The sequence below is a fragment of the Abrus precatorius genome, unplaced genomic scaffold, assembly GCF_003935025.1.
Source record: "Abrus precatorius isolate BTA unplaced genomic scaffold, Abrus_2018 Scaffold11, whole genome shotgun sequence".
In the NCBI taxonomy this organism is placed as follows: Eukaryota; Viridiplantae; Streptophyta; class Magnoliopsida; order Fabales; family Fabaceae; genus Abrus; species Abrus precatorius.
Window position 1 is genome coordinate 11352347 of NW_020874303.1, and position 21848 is coordinate 11374194.

The 21848-nt window shown below is 32.9% G+C and overlaps 1 protein-coding gene across 4 annotated transcripts; it reads right to left on the reverse strand.

Moving 5' to 3' along the window:
* Window positions 1–345: 345 nt before the first annotated feature.
* Window positions 346–9378, reverse strand: LOC113856257 (cellulose synthase A catalytic subunit 3 [UDP-forming]-like). 4 transcript variants are annotated; one of them, XM_027488003.1, is made up of 16 exons: window positions 8997–9240; window positions 8766–8874; window positions 8192–8430; window positions 7876–8071; window positions 6809–7029; window positions 6545–6659; window positions 6251–6428; window positions 5639–5905; window positions 5167–5512; window positions 4940–5077; window positions 4547–4672; window positions 4250–4462; window positions 3816–4080; window positions 3272–3474; window positions 2021–2371; window positions 358–1376 (listed from the first exon to the last, which is right to left on the reverse strand). In XM_027488003.1, exons 3-16 carry the CDS (start codon window positions 8216–8218, stop codon window positions 792–794), a joined length of 3231 nt encoding a protein of 1076 aa, XP_027343804.1. In that variant the 5' UTR covers window positions 8219–8430; window positions 8766–8874; window positions 8997–9240; the 3' UTR covers window positions 358–791. The 4 variants fall into 4 exon arrangements, with proteins under 4 accessions (XP_027343803.1, XP_027343804.1, XP_027343802.1 ...); XM_027488002.1 differs by having other exon boundaries at window positions 346–1376; window positions 8766–9378; XM_027488001.1 differs by lacking the exon at window positions 8766–8874 and having other exon boundaries at window positions 370–1376; window positions 9208–9377.
* Between the last annotated feature and the right edge of the window lie 12470 nt (window positions 9379–21848).

Below are 21848 nucleotides of genomic sequence, written 5' to 3' on the forward strand. Positions count from 1 at the left end.
AACACTGCAAACTTCGTTAATTTAGCTCTTGAATTTGACAATCATGAATTTCACTCTAAATTTTGTTATTGATGTACCCTCAAAGAAATTTAAAAGTTAATCAAATGCATTAGAATATTATTAATAATGAAGAAAAGTTATTAAAAAAAAAAAAAAAGATGAAGGATCAACCAAAAGTTAAAAATAACATTTATAGTATAAAGTTAGAGTGAGAAATGAAATTAAAAATATTTAATGAATGTGAAAATATGACATGTAACTGTGATTTTAGTGTTAGAAAGGCACGATATTTTCAAGATTGTTAAATTAAAAGAGGAGAGTAACGCAAACAAATATGTTAACATGATACAATAATGCCAGTTAAACTCAAAATAGACTGATCAAGAATCATATACAATGTATAACAAAGTGTCTGCAGATGTAGAAGTATCTTCCTTTGCATTACAAAGAAATAAGAAGAAAAACTCGTTGAGGGAGCAAAGATGTGTATACAAGAATGTAATCTTCTGATGAATAAATAGTTTAAAGTCTTCAAGATAAATAGCTTATCCAAAAGAATGGAAGGTGGTATGTTCAAAGTATTACAAAAAAATAAACAACCTTAAATAATTTCATTTTCTTCTGTATGGACCATCAACTGCACATAACTTAAACATGCAAGAAAGAAGAACAATTATCAAAAGCTCTAAACAAAAGAATTGCAAGACAATCACAACATTCCCACCAGGCTTATGTGTTGATTGAGCCAGGTGAGTGACAAGTTGTAATTCAACCTGCCATCTTTCATTTTTCTAGCAGTTAATTCCACACTGCTCAACATCAGGACCAGTGACTCTTGTTGTAAATGGGTCGATTCGGACCCATAACAGAGAGAAAATGGATGCAAGAAGAATGGACCAGACGACGACAATGGTTGGCGTTCTGTTCTGGCGTCCCATGAGACCTTTGAGGAAGGGGTAGAGATGGATGATCACCCAAAATGCAAAGAAAAGCTTACCAAAGAGGGGACCCCATGATTGGTAACCACTGTTGATGGCATAGGAGATACCTGCAACAACCCCCACCAAGTTTATGATGAGAAGTGTTGTGGGTGGAATGAGAAGGGTTGTCCATTTGAACATGTAGAGTTCTGCAAAGTCTCCATCTTCATCTGATGCCTTTGAGGTAACAGTGAAGTTTGTGTCAATTCCAGCCAGCACTTTGAGTAAACCTTGGAACACAGCAAAAAGATGGGCTGAAACACCACCAATGACCCAAAATTGTTCATTTCTCCACCACTCGTCAATTCCGACGCCGCTCCACCTCATCTCAAGAATGCCCGTTGCAAAGATGGAAAGAAAGAGAGAGATAAACCATATACTTGCAACGTTACTAATCTGCAAGTAAAATAAAATAACTAAACCCCCAAAAAACAGGTACAATATTGTCACACTAGATAACATTTTGAGAAGTTATTATATGTTTGCACAAGAGACATTTCAATTTGTAGGACTAAAGAGTGCCAGTTTCCAAGTCTCAAGTCAGTAGCAAGGCAATTTGTGGGAGGAAAATATGAGAGAATTACAATGTAGGATATCCTTGTAAGTATATTTCCAATTTTAGGATGAGCTAACCAGAGAATTCTTAATCTAAGAAAACGTGATTCATCTATGGACATTGTTATCGATCATCCTATCCCATAAAAGAATTAACTTTTGAAATTTTCTAAATTTTGATAAACTTGTGATCAGTCCTCAACAGTCAATGTATAGATGACTGGAATCAAGACAACATTGATATCTCCACATCTTATTGTTTATTATAAATGATGATTGTTTATCGTCTTACTTTTCTTTCACTCTTCCTTTCTCCCCCTCTAATATTTTTGTTCATTTTGCTTTTAGTAATATATCCCACCCATAACCGCAATAAGGTAATGGAGGGAATTTAGAAGAATGATCATTGAGAACAGTATCCAAATTAAGACTGTAAGGAAATTGCTATTGACTGAGTGAATTATATTAATGAAGATATCACAAACCTGTGGAATAATGAACTTGTTAGTCAGGAGACAGACAGCAGGTAAGGTACAATACATCAGAAGGGGAATGGCAGTGACTGGATAGATTGTGGTGTTCACATATGCAAACCTCTCGAGCCACTTTAGCCTTCCGCTATAACCATACCAGATGGGACAGTGTCGACTTAGAAGAATTTCCACTGAACCTAAAGCCCAACGAAGCACTTGGTTCAGACGATCTGAAAGATTGATAGGAGCAGAACCTTTAAATGCTGGGAGCTTGGGCATGCAGTATATAGATCTCCAACCGCGAGCATGCATCTTGAATCCAGTAAGAATATCTTCTGTGACAGAACCGTAGATCCATCCTATCTGTGGCACACAAGGCAAAAGAGTGATTATCTTTGAAGGTAATTATATCAATGGTTCTTGTTTCTTCTAGTAATACACTCATTACACTACAAGCACCCATATTTAGTGCAGAAATGCTAATAATTAAAGAATGGTTGAGACAAAAAACAAATCCACTGTTTGAATGTTAAATCAGCTTTTTAATTTTTATCCAGAGTGAAGAAACTACAAACCGAGGTCACTTTCATGCCTAGTGGCCATGAAGATAGTTCAAAAGAATAAACTAGTTATGCGGGCAAAGTTCCTCATAGCTATGGATGGGAGGATGATTGTGGATGCGCGATATTGTACTCAAAGAGTTTAGGTGTTTCTAAAGGGTGGATTGCTAGAGACTAAAAGTAAAATCTCACATTACTTAGTTCTCATTTATTGAATATGTCAACAAGAGAAAAGGTTGGAAAAAATTATGCCTCAAGTAAAATCTCACATTACTTAGTTCTCATTTATTCAATATGTCAACTAGAGAAAAGGTTTGAAAAATATTATATCTCAAGTAAAATCTCACATTACTTAGAAAATGAGAGGTTTTAAAGCTCCCCCTTTAACTCCTGTATAAAGTGGGAAAAATATCAAACTCTTAAAAAGACAGCATCATACTTATTCATGCTGTTGCAAGCCCCAATCCAAACTTTGTCTTTCTCACACCAGTTTAGCTCCATTTCAAGCATGACTTAGATCATAAAAGATACACTTGGATGTGTTCTTATAAAATATTAATAATACTAAGGGAAACTTTGCCTATTTTATAGTTAAGTTTAATTTATTGGATCTTTGGTCCATGAATGCACTAATTTGTTGGCAATAATCTGATAGCTGGGAGTAAGAAACATAAAATAGCATTAAACATGAGGTAACTCGTACCTCACTTCCCCATTCTGTTTTATCCTCATAACCACAACTGATAACATGAATGGCCTCCTTAAGAAGAGTTTCTGGAGTTGCAGACTGAGGAACACCACCATTTTCCATAAGTGTAGAGGCAACAAAAACAGCGGACTGACCAAACCTTTTCTCAAGGCTCATTTGTGACATAAGTAGTGATTTCTCATCGTCAAATCCAGCACCTAAATAAAAAGGTTTTAGAAGCAAAGCAAAGTGTTAAGCAATTGAAAACAACTCAAAATAAATTGCCATGCAAAGTATTCACCAAACACATTTTAAAATAACTATGAAAATGCACAATTTTAATAAGGCGTATGCAATTTTATAGATGGGCCAGTCAGTTTAAGACTTGAAGCCTCATAGAATCCTGAAGGCAAGCTACCATGCTCGTATTTTTAGCAATGGAACAACAATAGATATAACAATTTTCATACAACAAGATGTGACAAAAAATAGTTAACATGAAAGACTACCAATGAAATGCATGCAGCAGACCATAACAAAAAATAAATGACTGGCATACCTTCCACCCCCTCTTCTATATCCTCAAGGCTGAAGATGGGCACAGTTGGGTCAACATGCTTGCTAGATTTTTTCTTGTCTGAGCCTTTCTTGCTAGATTTTGAGCCCTTCTTTCGATTACCACCACAGAATGAAGAAAGCAACCCAAGCTTTTTATGTTTGGGTTTAACAGGAGGCTCATAACCATATAAAGCTGTTCTATTAAAGACACATCCTGTACCCACATAAACAGGTCCTTGAATGCCATCCAAACCTCTCAGATTTATCTGTTCAGAAAGAGGCAAGTTGGGGAAAATAAATATCACAATTAAGCTAAAGCCAATATATGTGAAGTACAAGGGATCATCCATGCAACAATAAATTGAATGTCATCAACACAAATCTTTTAACCTAAAACCTTAGAGAAAATCGATGAATATGGTGCAAAATACTTACATCAAAGAAAACAGTATTACGGTTGGCATATCGATCATTCCTATCAATACCATCAAACCTCTGTGGAAACTGGACATAGCAAACATTTTTCCCAAGGTTGGGATCCATCATAAAGCACATAGCTTCCCTCAAGGCTTTACTGTTGTTTATGTAGTGATCACAATCAAGATTCAATAAGAAAGGTCCATTAGTAAGGACTGCTGAAACTCGAACCTGCAACAATTATATCAATTGCCAGTGGTGAGATAAGTACATGGGTAGAGATAAGTAATTTCCACATTATCTATAGTTACTCACAAGTGCATTCATGGCACCAGCCTTCTTGTGATGTTGGAACCCTGGACGCTTTTCACGAGAAACATATACTAGCCGAGGAAGTTCATTACCCTCAGTGTCAAGCCCTCCACTTTGGCCCAAGAAAACCTACAAATACAAACATCCATAAATATAATTTACAAGAGTAAACACTTTCCAAAAGAAATTCACCGGGGCAAACATTTAAAAAAAAAAAAGATAAAATACTTAATGCCATTCCCTTAACAAGTTAACATTTACTCCATCTAGGTAGATGAAACTTCTGAGATATAATTCCAGAAATAATGAATGAAGCACAAAGGGCTGTTGTAAGAATTCATCTTTATCATGATTCATGAGAATAAACCGACCAAAAAAATTAAATAAACAAATTACCTGAATCATTCCTGGATGGTCTCTGGTATTGTTTCCAGGCCATGGTGTACCATCTTGCATAACCCATCCTTCTTCAGGAACTTTTTGTGCCTTTGCAACAAGTCCATTGATACGAATTTTAAATTCTTCATATTCTCTCTGTGAAACAGAAAAAGGAGCTAAGATTAAAAGATGTGCGCTTGCATGCCCAGACAGCAGAAAAATCCATTTGTAAGTCAGTCTCTCACTTTCATTGCTCTACGATCTTTGACAAATGATGGTTGAACCTTATCTTTCAAGTAGTCAATCTTTTGTGCAAAATACCACTCAGGAGCTCGGGGTTCAATGTTATACTTCTTGCTGAAAGGAACCCATTTCCTTGCAAATTCTGCTGTCTCAGCCAAAGCTTCAAATGTCAACATAGCAGCACCATCATCAGAGACATAACAGGAGACCTTATCCACTGGATAGTCAACCGCAAGAATAGATAGTACAGTGTTGGCAGTCACAAGTGGGGGCTCTTTTAATGGATCAACAGTACTGACAAAAATGTCAACAGCTGCTAGCTGTGATGGTTCCCCTTCCCGATCATATCTGAAACTCACATAGTGCTTGTATTAAAAGAATATCATAATGAAATGGAAAGACTATGAAACCTGTAAAATGACAATTTCATTGCAGAGACAGAAAGAGAAAGTCATGATAGTCTAGAAAGACTACCTTAGTGCAAGCCTGTCAAGATATGTTTCTCGGTTCACAGGGAGCCACTTAGGGAACTGATCCAATATCCAAGATATGGCAAACCAAATCTCACAAATGACTGATATCAACCACAATGCATATGCATTGGGCACAGGATTTGTTATTCGATAATGCAAAAATATGCATAGGATAACCAACCGCAGAACAATGACCATACGGTATGGATTTATCCTAGATGATGGGATAGAAACCTTCCTGGAGAGAGGTTGCCGAGCCTCATCATTCCTGCATAAAAAAAGCAAATTATATAGTCCTGTCATGCACAAAAATCTGAAGACAAGGGACAAGCATTGGGCTCATATACAAGACTTGACTGAATTACTTTGCTTATTTAACACAATTATAAGAAAAAATCACAACAGAATTGGATTAAAAACTCTCAAGGTATCAGTCATGATATATTACTGAATCGGATGGGATTTTAACTGCTGAAAAAACAACAGCAATGAAGATAATATAAATCACACTCATTCAAAATAGCTCTTTGACACCAACAGAGCTAGGAGTAAAAAGACTCGCAACAGAAATGAAGTAACACATATTCTTATAAATAAACAACGAAGAACTCACAACAAGGAATCATCCACAAGCACATCAGTACTAGCATCAATATCTCCAGCTCCTCTTTCAGAAGTAGCTTGGCCTGTGCTCATTGGAACAACATTCTTATCTTGCTTCATTTTCCAGCCATCAACTCTTTCTTTCCATGCAACATTGCCCAATCCAGGATCCCCAACCCTAATATTTGCTGCACAATTATAATAACCAAACGCCTAAAATCACTATCAGATAGTTAGATAAAGAAGAAATATAACAATCACACGATATGAAAATATGCATGGTTCAAGAGCAGGGAGGACATACGTGATTGATTAATATCAGATGAATATTGAAGATTATGGACACGCTTCCCCCGGCCACCTCCAGGAGACGCCATTGACAACCTCTCAGGTGAGGCTGCAGACAATTCTCCGGACACCTGAATCAAAGATATATCAAAGAAAATCAAATTTCAAACAACACTGAAAGATATTTGCTAAAAGGGGAAGACAAAGAAAGTGAACATTTTTAAAGTTTGGATGTGGAAGTGAAGAAAAACATAACAAGGAAGGAACTTAGTTGAATGACCTCTTGTCCACTGGTCAGCAGAGGAATGTGATTGTGAGAAACTTCCTTATCATAATTTGGAGCACCAACCTCCTCTGCTCGCCCATATGCCATTTGCCATCCCAGCATGCGCTCTGCAATCTTCTGCTTTTGGTTCTGATTTTCTGAATTGTAATTGAAGTCACTTGCACCATCATCAGCACCCCCATCCTCTTCCCGGTCTCCAAGAATTGCAGGACTACCTAGAATCAATTAAATAAGCAGGGTAATTACTAATTAGATTTAAAAGGTAGAGGTTATTCAATCTTCATACATGGACTGGGTATAGCAGATCACAACAGCAGACTTGATATAACAAAAAATACATTCGAGCAAGAATTCTTGCAGCTATATAATCCAAAAGGTGGAAACAAAAGGATGTTGTGTTCAGGGGCCAGTGTATGGAAAACAATATTCTTAAGTATACATTAATAGGATTATTTTATGATTTTGTACTGCAGTTTGCACTATGTACATCAACAAGCATTGAATAAGTTAATCAATACTAAGAACCCTATCATTGGTTAAGGAATTACAGTCACAAAGATGATCAAAGGCATATAACTTGAGTGACTAGTGTCTGTCCTCATTCAGTTGGAGTAGATCATCAAGTACAATTGAATTATTCTATGAACTATCTATACACTTTGCAGATTTGGGATGAAAAAAAGATAGAGCCCAGACTATGAACTGTAGGGGCATAGCACTGCAGTCTACAACTACCAACACTGTCCTTTGTATATTCCAAAAGTGAAGGACTTGCTCAGGTTTACAGACTTTGTTTAGTGATTTAGTTTAAATCTTGTCAAGGCTATATAAGTTCCAGTACTATAATCTCTTCAAGAAAAATGATATATTTTCTCTAAAATAAGAACCTAGCGCCTTTCTCGCTCAGTTCATAGAAAGAGGTCAATTTGCTACCATGCAAACTTCATATTTTCAATGATGTCAAAATCTTCCCTTGTTTTTGTCTTATGAAGCTTGCATTACATGCTTAAAGGATATTGAAAATTACTTTGTATTATGCAACAGATTTTATCCATATATACCTTTGTGCCTCTTGTACCGGGTCTTGCACTGAGGGCAAGACTGATTTCCATCTTTCCTTTCATACTCATAGCACGGCCTGCAGACAGGGAAAGCACAAACATCGCAAGCAATGAACTGTTCACCATCCACAGTGTTCCCAATATTATCACCACAGATCTGGCATACTTGGCCACCCAATGTGCTCATCGGCTTCGCCTGCGTATAGCAAATGGTACCAAAATGTGTCATTCAGAATCAATCGACAATAATGTCACCTAAATAACAGCTACTTATGCTATTCAAAGGAAAATCAAATGGAAATTTCATTTAACTCACCCCAGCTTCCCCTTCTGACTCCATCATAGGCTCTTACTTAGCTCTTCCCAGATGCTAATAACAGATCAAAGATAGTTCATGCTCAACTAAATACACACATTACTTAAAAGCCTTATGCACTTTCTAATTGCTGAGAAGATCAGTTTGGAAGATTCCTTCCTTTCAATCCACTCCAAGTCCCACTTCAGAAGCAGCTCCTATTCTTAGTATAGAAATTGAAGCTTGGATCTGTGCAAGGCCTGTGAACAAGACCGTAAATTAGATCAATATGTACCAACAAGCAATATCAATAATTTGAAACATGTAAAAAAGTTTAGATCTCTTGGACTCAGATAGGTTGCTGAGAAAAGGTTGATGAAATGAAATGAGGGTCCAAATTTAAACAATGAAATGTTCATTATGTATGACTGAAGCAACGAGCCGCTTTAACTCTCACCAAATGCAATAAAAAAAATGTTCTTCCTCTGTGATGCCAAATCTAATTCAAAAATTTAAAAAGACACGGTTTTCATTTTTCTCAACTTCCCCAGCAACAAAACACAACAGAAATTTTCACATTGCATCAAAGAGTTACCTCAAAAAAGCAATCTTTGTCACCAAAACAGATGGATCACTGAGATTGTGAACAACCCCAGATGAAATTGCTGGGCAATGAAGCCAAAAACTGGATCAGAGCCCCCCTACTTAGAATTTCACAAAGAAAGTGAGAGAAAGAGACAGAATCAGAAGCACCCCAATTCAACAATTCCCACAAGGAATCAATGAGACAACAACTCCACAAGATTAAGAAGTGAATAAAAGAGACCTAGATCGAAAATTTGACCGACAGAGAGAGAGAAAGAGAGAGAATGAGAGAGAGAGAGGGACAACAGAGACATGTTTCTCTCTCTATCTATGTCTATGTCCGTTCTCAAAGTTTAAGCTTTCTTTCTCAATTAGCATGTGCATAGCTGTAAATATATATAAAAATACACAAATGGCTTAAGCATGACGAAAGTGACAATGTAACTACGAACTTGACTATTATGCCGCCACCGACAGCTTCATATACAGAGAGTGTGTATGTGAGAGAGAGTTTTTAAACTTGAAACCTAACGGATCTGCATCAAACCCTCAATCATTTACTTCACCAACCCAATATTTCTTAACATTAATAAAGAATTTGATATAAGATGATAAAAATAATTATAGAATAATCCAAATAAGATAATAATAATTATTATATATTATATTTTGTTTAGAGAGAGAGAGAGAGAGGGGGTTGAGTTGTGTTCATAAGGGTGGACTGACAAATAGACAACAGCTGTTAGTTACCTAAGACTGAGACACGGCAACTCATTAACTCAGGAATTAACTGTAACCTGTTGCCATTTTCGGAGATGCAGTGTTCCCGGTTTTCACTTAGATTCATGCCACGTCATACCTCTTTTTTTGTAATGTTAATAATATACTTTACATCAATTTTTTAAATTGAATTTAAAAGTGGTAATTTTTTTTACTAATATATATATATATATATATATATATTAGAATTATAAAAGTGAAGCAAATTTTAATATTAGTTGTTTAAATTTATCTCTAAAAGTGAAGATAATATTTTTTTTTAAATTTTTATGTAAGACGTTCACGGGATTAGCTCCTTTCATCGGAGGAATTTGATGGTCATTTTTTCGTATAAGAGGGAGCCTCTTTGACTCATAAAAAATATGGGTGTATCTACTTAACAACTCTTCAACCTAAGGTACTGACTGAGATCGAATTGGGGACACTGTAGGTGAAAGCAAATGCTGAAAGAGCTCAACTACCCCGTAAGTGGAGAACATGCACTTAAGTTTTCTTGGTGAGCTTTCTGTTGTGTTTAATGAGGCCCTTTCCTTTCTTCTCCCTCTCTTAAATCTTGATGCTATAAGTACTTTGTGGCCTAGGCCAATGGCCTAGTTTTGTGTTTGTTTGGGCTTAAGCCCTGTTTACTAGCAAAATAATAATAATAATAATAACCATTCTAGACAAATTATCTATAACACGAGGATTTAAGTTATCTCTAAAAGAAATAAGATTAATATATAACTGAAAATAATCATCACTAACCAAACTTTTTCCAAAATATCAACTTCATAAATCAAATTATCATTACAATCTTTAGGAGTTTAAATTCTACTTTTTCATGTAGCGAGTACAAAATGATGCACGGCTGCGTGTAGCTACTTTTGGTCACCATAGTAGCTACGCACAGTGCGCGTAGCCACTATCACCTACAGTAGTGACAGCTTCAGAAAGGAACGTAAAGGCTTGGGAAGCTGCGTGTAGCTATTATCATTTGACTATAAATAGATTTTTGAAAATTAGGGTTAGGATCTTTTGACACTTTTAGATTTTTGCTGTTTTAGGAGCACTTTGCAGAGCTTAAGTCAGCCTTGGGTGACAGCCAATGGTTTAACCTAGGATTTGATTTTTATTTTCTTTCTACTTCTCTTTGATTTCTGCATTTATGTTATTGATTTCTCTTTACTTTAACTTTGTAATGGTGAGACCTATCCTCATGGAGGGCTAAACCTTTTGTAATCCCTAGTGAGTTCACTTAGACTCTTGAATTCTTAGGTTTTGAATATTAATATAATTTATTTTCTTTCATGAATTTCTTCTTCCTAATCTCTTGAATTGAATTAATGGTTAAATGGGGGGACATTGCTTAATTAACCCTAATTCGTTTTAATGAGATTCTAAACTTGAATTGCTTAATTCTGGGTTTATTTCTAAGGTTGCATAATCTTGGGATGAGAGATTGAAGTCTATTGAATTGCTTAATCCATATGGGAATATAAGGTTGATTTTCACTTGTTAAATTAACCTAATTCTAGGAAGAGAGCAAGAGTATTAAATCTTGAGAAGAATAGGATAGAGTCTACATGAATGAACTAGGGGTTATTACTTTTTATTGATTGAACTTTATAATTTTGCTTCTTGCTCTCTATATTGAATTTGGAATCACACAACCCCCCAATTAATTGCTTTCGTAGTTAATGTTTATTGTAACGGCAACAAAGATCGAGACTCGATAATCCTACTACTTTTAGATAACTTGACGTGTAATGTACACATATTGCTATTAAAAGTCTTGGACCAAATGGGATTTTTTTTTAACATGAGTGCATAGGATTATTCAACCTAGTTTATGGATACCACTATCATTCTTGAGTATTGAGAAAGTTGCATTTTAATATATTTTAAAGTGACATGCGATCACAGCATGAATCTTGATTTTCCATGCACCTGATAGGCAACAGTTTAAAAAGATTCATGTCATACTCTTATTACTAATAATTACTCATAAGATTTTATTCTTTTTTTCATTTACTCATAGTTTAGAAAATCATAATATTAGTAAGTATCACTTGAATAATATAGCCATACCATATATTAACATAACTATACAAGTGGACTCTAATCTTTTTCACCTGCTCACGAGCTAATTACTAATAATATGAGATACAACATGTGATTTATCACTTCAACTAGAACTCCCTTAGGGGACAAACCCATAGAGTTCACATTCATTACCTGTATGCATTGAAGACCCAATTTCATACCTATTTGATTCCATTCAAATAAAAATCAGAAGATAAATGATAACATAAACCTGGTCATATAAATAATCACGTAATTATCTAAAGTAACCACAAATTATCTAAGAATCTTAAAACATAATCCATGACCATCAGAGTACTAAAACAAAGTACATTACACCCAAGCTACCAAAATAAAATATAAAGTATCGAATTCTCCACCATACAATGAGTGGAGTGCTCTAGCAGTGGACAAAAAAAAAAACTAAATAGCGGTCAGGACTTCTTGGAAGAGTCCTCCTCTATCTCCTTGGTATCTGAAGGATCCTCTTCAAATTGAGCTCAACGTGGAGAATAAGATAGAGAAAGATCATCCTCAAGATCTGTGACAACTAAAAGAAAATGTCCAACACCACAACATATTTCAACAAAGAAAAGAAGGAGTGAGATATATTTCCAAGTAAATAACCTTCAGAAAAGAAACAAAAAAGTACGAGCATATGTCACATTAACACCATTGTAACTTTTACAATCTAACAAAATGCAAGTCTAATTACATGATGCATGATTAATGCAAATAATAACTCTTGGTTTGGCAAAATCTCATTTTTATGCTTATGCAACTTTGGATCCATAACAATCCTATTGTTCAGAAGTTGTTGGGAGTTTCACTAGCCAGCCTACATTTCGCATGTATGGTGGGGACTCGAACCTCCACTAACCGATCTAGCTCGACTAATAAGATAAGCCTCAGGAGAAGGTCAGGATAAAGGAGCATAGCATGGAGACTTCAGCCAGAGTTCTGGGGCCCAAGATACTCGTAGGACTATTAGTGAGTCACCCAACTTCATTAAATCCTCTAGACGTTGAGGTCCTCCTTATCTTTCACCAACAACAGTTATAAAATAACCTCGTGACTTCCTTCACAGGGGAGTGAGATTTCGCACACATTTGCCTTCTGAATAGTCATGCACACTTTTGGAGTTTCACTCCCTTAATCACGCACATAGGCCCGGGCCAAATTTAAGATTTCACATGATTTCATCAACTATTTAGAACCATATATATATATATATATATATATATCTATATATATATATATCTATATATATATATATATATAGAGAGAGAGAGAGAGAGAATTGACAAGTACTTATATTCATGCCTCAATGCACTTTCTCTAAGTGTTTCAAACTCACTAGCTTTATCTCTTTCCTTAAGTTCCAACCATTACCCGACTAGAGTTACACTATTCATTTATTTTCAAACTCCTTAGAGAGTATATACTTACATATCAATTTCCTCTTAGTGTATTATTACACTTTTCCATCCTCAAAGGGCTCAAGTTCAGAAATGGTGCCCACTCAGCCTGCATATACCTATATGCATATTCTTAGTGCTTTACACAACACATGCGCCAAACCATATATTTTCAAAGAGCACAACACACAAGATATCCTATTCAAATACACCACTCGTATTACTCATATTGGACATTTCAATCAAGCATTTTGTTTAATTGATCTTTGGTTTTTGATAAGCATTGAGTAAATAGTTCACTTAAAATAATTCAAAATTTTCATAAAATAATATTTACTCAAATATCAAGTGTAAAATAATTCTCAACCAAATATGGAGATTCGTCAAAATCAAAATATACTTATAATTATATTTTAAAACATCAAAAGTCTCAAGTAAAAAAATGTCAACTTGTAATTCAAATACCACATGTCTCCTAATACATGTGTTCTAGACCTCAAGGTTAAGGGACAACCCTCTTTCATTTATTTCTTTTCTTACTGTTTACTTGAAATACCTCTTCCTCCTTACCTTGGTGAGTAAGGTGGTCTACAGGTTCTTTTTCTTGGACTTCCCGATGTCATATTAGAGAGGAGTCTATCAGAATCCTTTGAGCCAAAATGCCCAAGAGCTAGTATTTTTAAAAATTCAGAAACAGCCATGCACTCATTGCAGAAAACTGAAAAACTTCATATTTGTGCGATGTTTGTAAAATTAAGCGTAACGAATTCAAACAAAGTCCAAATCATGATCTGCAGATTTTGTTAGATAGCTAAGATCCTAAGGATTAAAATAAAATTTTAAAAATTAAGTTTTAATGCACAGGAAGGTGTAGAAAAATCAAACTTCACTGCTGTTCACGCAAGTTTTCCAGCTTTGCACCACTTTTGTAATTCATTTCATAAGGTATTTAAACAAAGTCCAAAATTAACATAAAAATATGCGTTGGAAAGCTATTTTCATGTAGTTTATGAAAATTAATTTTTCAGGTTGAAACAGATCAATACAAAGGGCATAAAAATTATTTCTTTATACTATTTCTGCAGAAAATGTAAAAATGTGGGTGCTTATGTATCCTACGCAATTGAGGGGGCAAACAATGTCAGATTTGAGCTCAAGATACACCGTTAGAAAGATAATTCTGCAAAGAATACATAGGGATGTTTCATGTTAGGTTTTGGAGATCACAGAAATGAGAAAAATAGTCTCCTTTACTGCTGAAACACTGAAAATGCAGAACAAGGAGTGATCTCACCATTTTCACTATAACTTATGATTTTGATATCCATTTTGAGTGAAACCACTTGCGTTTGAAAGATTTTTCACTGCACAATCCAAATATGCAGAGGTTAGGCCAAACAAAATATGTTTAATGGTCAAAATTGACTCACACAGTAGCTGGACACAGAAAGCTCCATGCTTTTTCATTGAGGAGGTGCAAAAACTTCATTTCCTTGCTTTGATTGGTGAAAACATTGAGAAAGAAAGATGAAAGACTGTTTTTACCTTGCTTGGATGTTCAGAGAGCAATCAACACACTCCTTTCAACATGCAAGAGCAAAAGAAATGAGTTTTCTTGGTACAATGGAGGTTGCAGTTTCAAGTTTTGTAGAAGGAAAAGTAGGAAAATCTTGCTTAAAGAATGGAGGGGAGAGTGCTCAAAGATTTTGGCTATGGAAGGATGTTGGTTTCCAGCATAAGGCTTGTTGCAAAATGAGAGAAAATGGTGGGGAGAATCATGTGGGCATCATGGACTTTTCACACACTTAAAAATCTGAAATTAAAATTGACTTAATAGAACTTGAACCCAAGTCCTCCAAGTCCAAAGTAAAAGACTAGCCCTTACACCACTACACCACCTTTATTGATGTGTTAGAAATTTGAAAATCAATTATACTTAACGGATTGTAAGTAATTCAAAGTATTAGAAAATCTTATCTTTCAAAAATAAATCAAACATGTATTTAAAGACGAATTATTTTAACAAAATAAAAATAAGTATTTTTATCAACATCGTAAAATTTTGCAAAAATGCATTTAATTACCTTTGAAAAAGATTAAATCGTGCTAACACACATGAACATTGAAAGAGTAAAAATTAGGATGTTACATTTATAACATGTTTGATGCATATTCTCAACCAATGTCATTGGAGACAACCTAGGCTTGCATCTTAGACTACATAATTTTTTTTTGCATATTTTGATGAGGATTGGCGATAAATCTTTATGCAAATTTGAGCGTTTATCAATATACCACTTCATTTACTTGAACGTTTCAACAATATTGACCAATAATTCTATTATCATTTCAGTAATTATATACTAAAAAGAAGCATGTAAATTGCTAAAAGCGTAATAAGAAAATACACTTACAGTTATAGGCTCAAAAAAAAAATCACATGGTAAGTTTGGTCAATTTCCTGTCAAGTTTAGCATGATAGAAGAAGTTGACTCCTCTCGACAATTCAAAAATAAATGGCAATCCAATTTGGTTGATGCCTCACTCAACTCAGATTTCATGAAAGAGTTGATCTTGACAGAAAAGTGTACTCATTCATGAATCTTGAGATGCATGTTCTAATAAGGTTGAAAAGTAAAATCCCAAAAAAAAAAGTTTGTTTTAATTTAATGTCTCACCACATCATTTGACATCATCATGCATTAATTTTCTCCATATGTTAACATTCATCCAGTTTGTGCAATCACATTATTACATTAGCATGTATTTGTTTTTATCCATTATCTGCCGTACAACCTTTATGTTTAGTCCATGTCCAAGATCTAACCGAGTACTTTACCTTTCACCAAAATTTGGAAACTAATTGATTTCTTTACTTTTTTGTTTTACTCTCACTATTAAGGTCTAAGGCTATCTGACTTTTTATTTTCTATTAAGCTCAGAACCTGACTGACACCCTTCACTTCTTTATCAGAGCTCGGTACCTGACTGGCATGTTTTATTTCTCTATTAAAGCCCATAACTTGTTTGAAACCTTTCACTTCCTTGTCAAGGTCTAGAACCTAACTAACATATTTCACTCTTCTGACTTGACAATCACCTTCCACTTTTCTTTCATAATCCAAAACATGACTTGCACCTTTTACCTGTATGTCAAAGTTCAGAACCTAACTGGCACTTTCCACCTCTAATCCTTTTGTTTAAGCCTAGTATCTATCTGACAACATTTGTTTTTAGTTAAATTTCAATGTCGATTCATAATTTTGTTTAACACAAATTGTCATAAATTATAATTTTCTCTAACAGCTGAGTGTTCACATATTCATCTTTGTATTCCTTGTACACCTTGTTCGTTTCAGGAAAAAAATGATTCACTTCTTTATTCAGTTCTTATCAACTCTAACTTCAAAATATCTCTAATTGATATGAATTGAGTAAAGAGGGGGCAACTGTAAAACCAATTTTTGCCTCCAATTTTTATAAAAAAAATATATGTAAAAATAAAAACAAAATAAAATTGTTCTACAGAAAAATGAAAAATTTTGAAAAAAGAGAGAGACTAGTTCTTGGAAACGAAAGCCCTACACTATGCAAGCTTATATCCCAATTTCAAAACTAACTTCATACATGAAAAGAGAAAAGCTTAGATTTTTGGCATTTGCTGTGCTCAGGTATTCATTTTCTTCATTACGAGTATAATGCTCCTTTTTTTTATGATTGCAAGGTTTAAAATTTTTGTTTGATGGGCACAGATCTAAGATAAAGAGAAAAGGCTGAGAAACTAAACTTAGCTACTTGATTTTTTGCTGGGTGTGCATACGTGAAATAAGATAAGGAATGAAGCTATCATATATGATTATTATTATTTTTTTAAATTAATGTAAACAAGAGTGCAAGGCTCGAAATGCTACAACGTGCACCTTCCCTATGTTCACTCAGCACCTACTTTGAACAATACTGCACACACATAAAATAAGCCTTTCAAATAAATGAAATCATGCTATTTTTTTATATATATATTTTTTATAACATGCATTAAGTAAAGGACGGAAAAGTAAAGAAAACTGTACGAGGCCAACCTGACTCTTTATATATATATATATATAATTTATTAATCAAGTTTATTTTCATGTTTATTTTTATTATTACTTTTTTGCTATTTTTTTGTACGGAAATGGAGTTCTTATTTTTATCTATCTCATATTTTATTTATGTTAAATGAAATATTTCGTTCTTTACTTTTTTTATTCAGTTCTCTTAATCCCATTTATTAATTTTTTTTAACAATAGTAATTAGGATTGTAATAAAGAGTGATTATAATTAATTTAATCTTAATTTTTATATATTATTCTATTGTTTGCATGTTTATAATTTATTTATATTATTTAGTATTATTATCTTTTATCATACTGTATAATTTTAAATATTTAATGATAAATAAATTTTATTTTTAATTTAATATTAAGTAAATAAATAATACAATATTTGCATCAATTTATAACATTAACGTATAGCTACTCTACCGCTATGTGTTATAAATTGATAGAATCTTTGTGTACTAACATTACCTTAGGTTCTATGAAAATATAAATCTGTCAAAAGAAGTTTAATTCTTTTATTAAATAATAATAAATTCTTTATTAAAATATATTTATTCTTTTCATTAATTCCATATTTTAATTTTTTTTAAGTTATATTTGAAATTTTAATAAATTAAATAACCAATCATTTCTTCATTTTATTATATTATACAAATTTTTGCAACATCGATGTGTGATTTATATTATCTTCAATTGTCTAAAAATTATAAGAGATTTATGTATAACTTATGTTATCTTAAATTCTCTATCAACATTAATCATAATTTAAATATAAGTTCAAAATTTTTATTTACAAATAAAAATATCTTTTAACAATTTATAATATAGTTGTGTGATCTTTCTTCACCTTTTATATTATTTCTCGTAGGATACATGTATCACCGCGTTATCTTGTATCCTAAATATTATCTTATAAATTAATTTTAATCTCAAAATAAATTTTCTTTTACTAAACATAATTTTAATTCACCAATTTTAAAATTTTTATAGATAGAACTATGTGTCTTTGAGTTCTTCATTGCACCTGAAGATACGTAAAAACAGGAATCGAACCTGTCAAGACAAAATAATTTTCAAAAATAAATTTTCTCTTTACAAAGATACCAAAAAATATTTCAATAAATAAAATTTCTTTTTTTATTTTTAAATAAGATAGCGACATTTATTGTTTTGAGGTTAAATAAATATTTTTCAAAATTAAAATAAATTTCTGCAATTAATTTAAGGTAACCATTTTTAAACAGATGTTGTAAGGTGTTGATACCTTCCCTACACATAAATGAGTCCCCAACTTATATTTTGTTTCAAAGATCATATTATTTTATAAGTTTTTCTAAGGTTTTCTTAAAATAAACTTTGGTGACGACTTCTCTGATCTTTTAAAAAATATTTTTTTATTCCTAAAAGATATTTTTTTTAAACATGATTTTGCTATACCTTTGCGACCGCCCTACAATAATAGGTTATCCTTATTTACTTCTCGATATAGCGAGAGGATTTTAGAGAGCTTGATTCTGAAGGATCTTTGTTTCTACAACGAGATATCCTGCATTTTACATCAATTAAACTCTCTTAATTTTATACAACATGCACAAACAACTAACATAAATTACAATAATAATACATAACAAAATAAAAGTGTTACAAATGTCCTACAACTTTCAAAATTAATTTTTTTTTTATATTTTAAGAAAGAAAATACAATAAAAATAATGATGTTACAACAATAATCAATAACCATTTTTTTTCACAATATTAATCATAGATCCAATTATCATTACTAATAGGGCTGTCAAAAAGGCCAAAGCTCTGGAGCAAGCCCTACCCAACCCTAGAATAATTTATTAAGCCATGTTTTAATATTAGTTAAAATAATTTAATTTGACCCTAGGTTATTTAGCCTCACAATATAGGGCTAGGGTAGGGTTACCCATGGGTTGGCCGAAATACTTCTAAATTTTGTTTAGCAAGCCCTAATCCCAATTTTCTAATCCCAATTTTGGTTGACATCAAATGATTGTTTAAATTTTTGTTGGATTCCTTTATTTTTTGAAATTATTTTTTTTATTATAAGAGTTGGTTTTGTAGAGACTGGTCTAGCATCAACCCACATAGTGCTGTTTTTAATTTGCAGAATTATCTTGTTTGGTGCTTCATCGACTTTGTTAGACTATATTTGGTATGTTTCAGGTGAGGCATTTCATAGTGTAAACAGTGAGTTAAGGGAGTTGCCTGCAGTTGAATTGTCAACGCTTCCTTTGATTGTTAACGTTTTGGCATATGCTTTAATCCTCTCAGTTATTTTGTTTCTACCTTGTTATTATTTACTGTTTTGCAATCTCATCACATGTTCTTCCAATTTTTTCTCTTAATTTTAAGTCTAATTTATGTATTGTTGGCTTTTTCTTGAAATCTTCCAAATAACAATTCTGAATAAGTTTTGGAAGTACTTGTTTCAATTGCTATAAAAACAACAGTTTTTTAATTGAAATCTATCTTTTCAAGTTTTTGATTTATTTTATTGAACAATTTTTTGGTGCAGCTTTCTTTGGTTTCATGTAATATGTAGCCAATTCATTCTAGAATTCTAATCAATTTAAAAAACCTTTGATAAATCGTCACTAACATTGGATTCATTACTTCTTTTTTTTTTTTTTCCATTTATTGTGTTCCTTTTCACTTTTACTAAATGAAAACTTTAATCACACAATCCATCCTGCTATCACTGAGATGTGGGTTGATTATTTTTAAGGCATCCCAATCTTTGTGTATCAACCAAAAAATCCCCTAATCAGACCTTTAGCAGGACATCACAAAGAAGCTAAGTGAACTGCTAAATTCAATTGAACTCCTAATGCATCACTCAACTAGGGAAAATTCTAGCATTTCTTTCATATACACCAAACAATTGCAAATTAAGAACAAAAATTTTGTAATTTTATTTACAAACTATTTGATCACTCCAAGATATAAATCTTATCCTAGAATGTAGTTAATTATGAATAATAAGTAGTAACTTGAAAGTATAAAAGTCCTTGATCCTCTGAATAAAAATAAAAAAGCAGATTAATATGTTTGCAAGTACATTTCATATCATATATTATTTAGTTACCGGTATTTCAAAAATCACTTGTTAGCTAAAAAAATTGATGATTAATGAGCCCAATATTTATTGTTTGCGGAGATGGTGTTTCTTTTTTATTTTTCCTGGTATTTTGCCTCTGGCTTGATTTTGTTGTTCAATTTGCTGAGTTTTTGTTATTCTATGTTGGTTTGAACAGATTCGAAATCACAAGGAATACAAGCAAAAGATCTTATCAAACTATCCAGTAAGTTTTCTGCTAAATGTCAGGATCAGAACAACTGTCTTACTCATTTGTAATTTAAAAATTTTAAATTTTGTTATTCTATTTTAAATTGGATTACTCAGAAGAAGGTCTTTATGATAAAATAATTTTTTGTTTTAATATATTTATCAAATAATACTTAAATTTGTTTGTTCTAATTTTTATCTTATGTTTCTTTTAATGCATAGGAACTATAACTTATATTATGGATTCTATGAATAAGACTATGAATATAGATGATAAAGTTGTTTCTGAAACTCCTCCTGTATTATCTGGAAGTGTCGAGACACCTAGAAAACACCTTTCGAATGTTTGGAAATATTTTACTAAAACTGGTGTAGATAAGGATGGGGTTGAAAGAGCTGTGTGCAAATATTGTGGCCATGATTATGCTATTGGAAAAAATTTCAAGACAAAAAATCATTATGGAACTTCACATTTAAGTCGACATGTTTCAATTTGTAAAAACATTCAAAGTTCAAGTGTAGATGCAATTCCTACTTAAGATGTAAATTTTGGTGCGAGAAAAATTAACCAAAAGACTCAGTGTAACATTCTTGCGCAAGCCATAATCAAACATGATCTTCCTTTTAACTTTGCAGAGTATGATATGATCAAAGAGTGGATCAGTTATGTGAATCCTAATGTTGTAATGCCCTCTAGGAATACTGTTGTGTTAGATGTTAAAAAAATTTACATGAGAGAGAAGGAAAAATTCAAAGAAGTCATGTCTAATATTCCTAACAAAGTATGTCTTACCTTTGATATTTGGACAGCAGCTACGACTGAGGGTTATTTGTTTAACTGTTCATTTTGTTGATGAGAATTGGAGATTAGTAAGTAAGATTCTGAATTTTTGTTAAATGAAACCACCTCACATTGGAGTTGAATTAGAAGCCACTTTATTTGATTGCTTGAAGCAATGGAGAATTGATAAAAAAGTTTTTTCTATTACCTTAGATAATGCTTCTGCCAATGACAATATGCAAGATATTTTGAAAATCATCTTCGTGTGCAAAATAGTTTATTATGTGATGGAGAAATTTTTCATGTGCGTTGTTCTGCTCATATACTCAATTTGATTGTACAAGAAGGTCTAAAAGTAACTAATGAAACACTCTTTAAAATAAGAGAGAGTGTTAAATATGTGAAGGGTCCGATGGAAGGATGATTAAATTTCAAGATTGTGTGTAAGATGTTAGAATAGACACAACAATTGGGTTAAGATTAGATGTTTCTACTAGGTAGAATTTGACATACTTAATGCTTGAGAGTGCAATCAAATATGAAAAAGCTTTTGATATTCTTCCGGTGGTTGATAGGAATTATAAATATTGTCCATCATATGACAAATGGAGGAAATGAGAGAAATTTTGTGAATTTTTA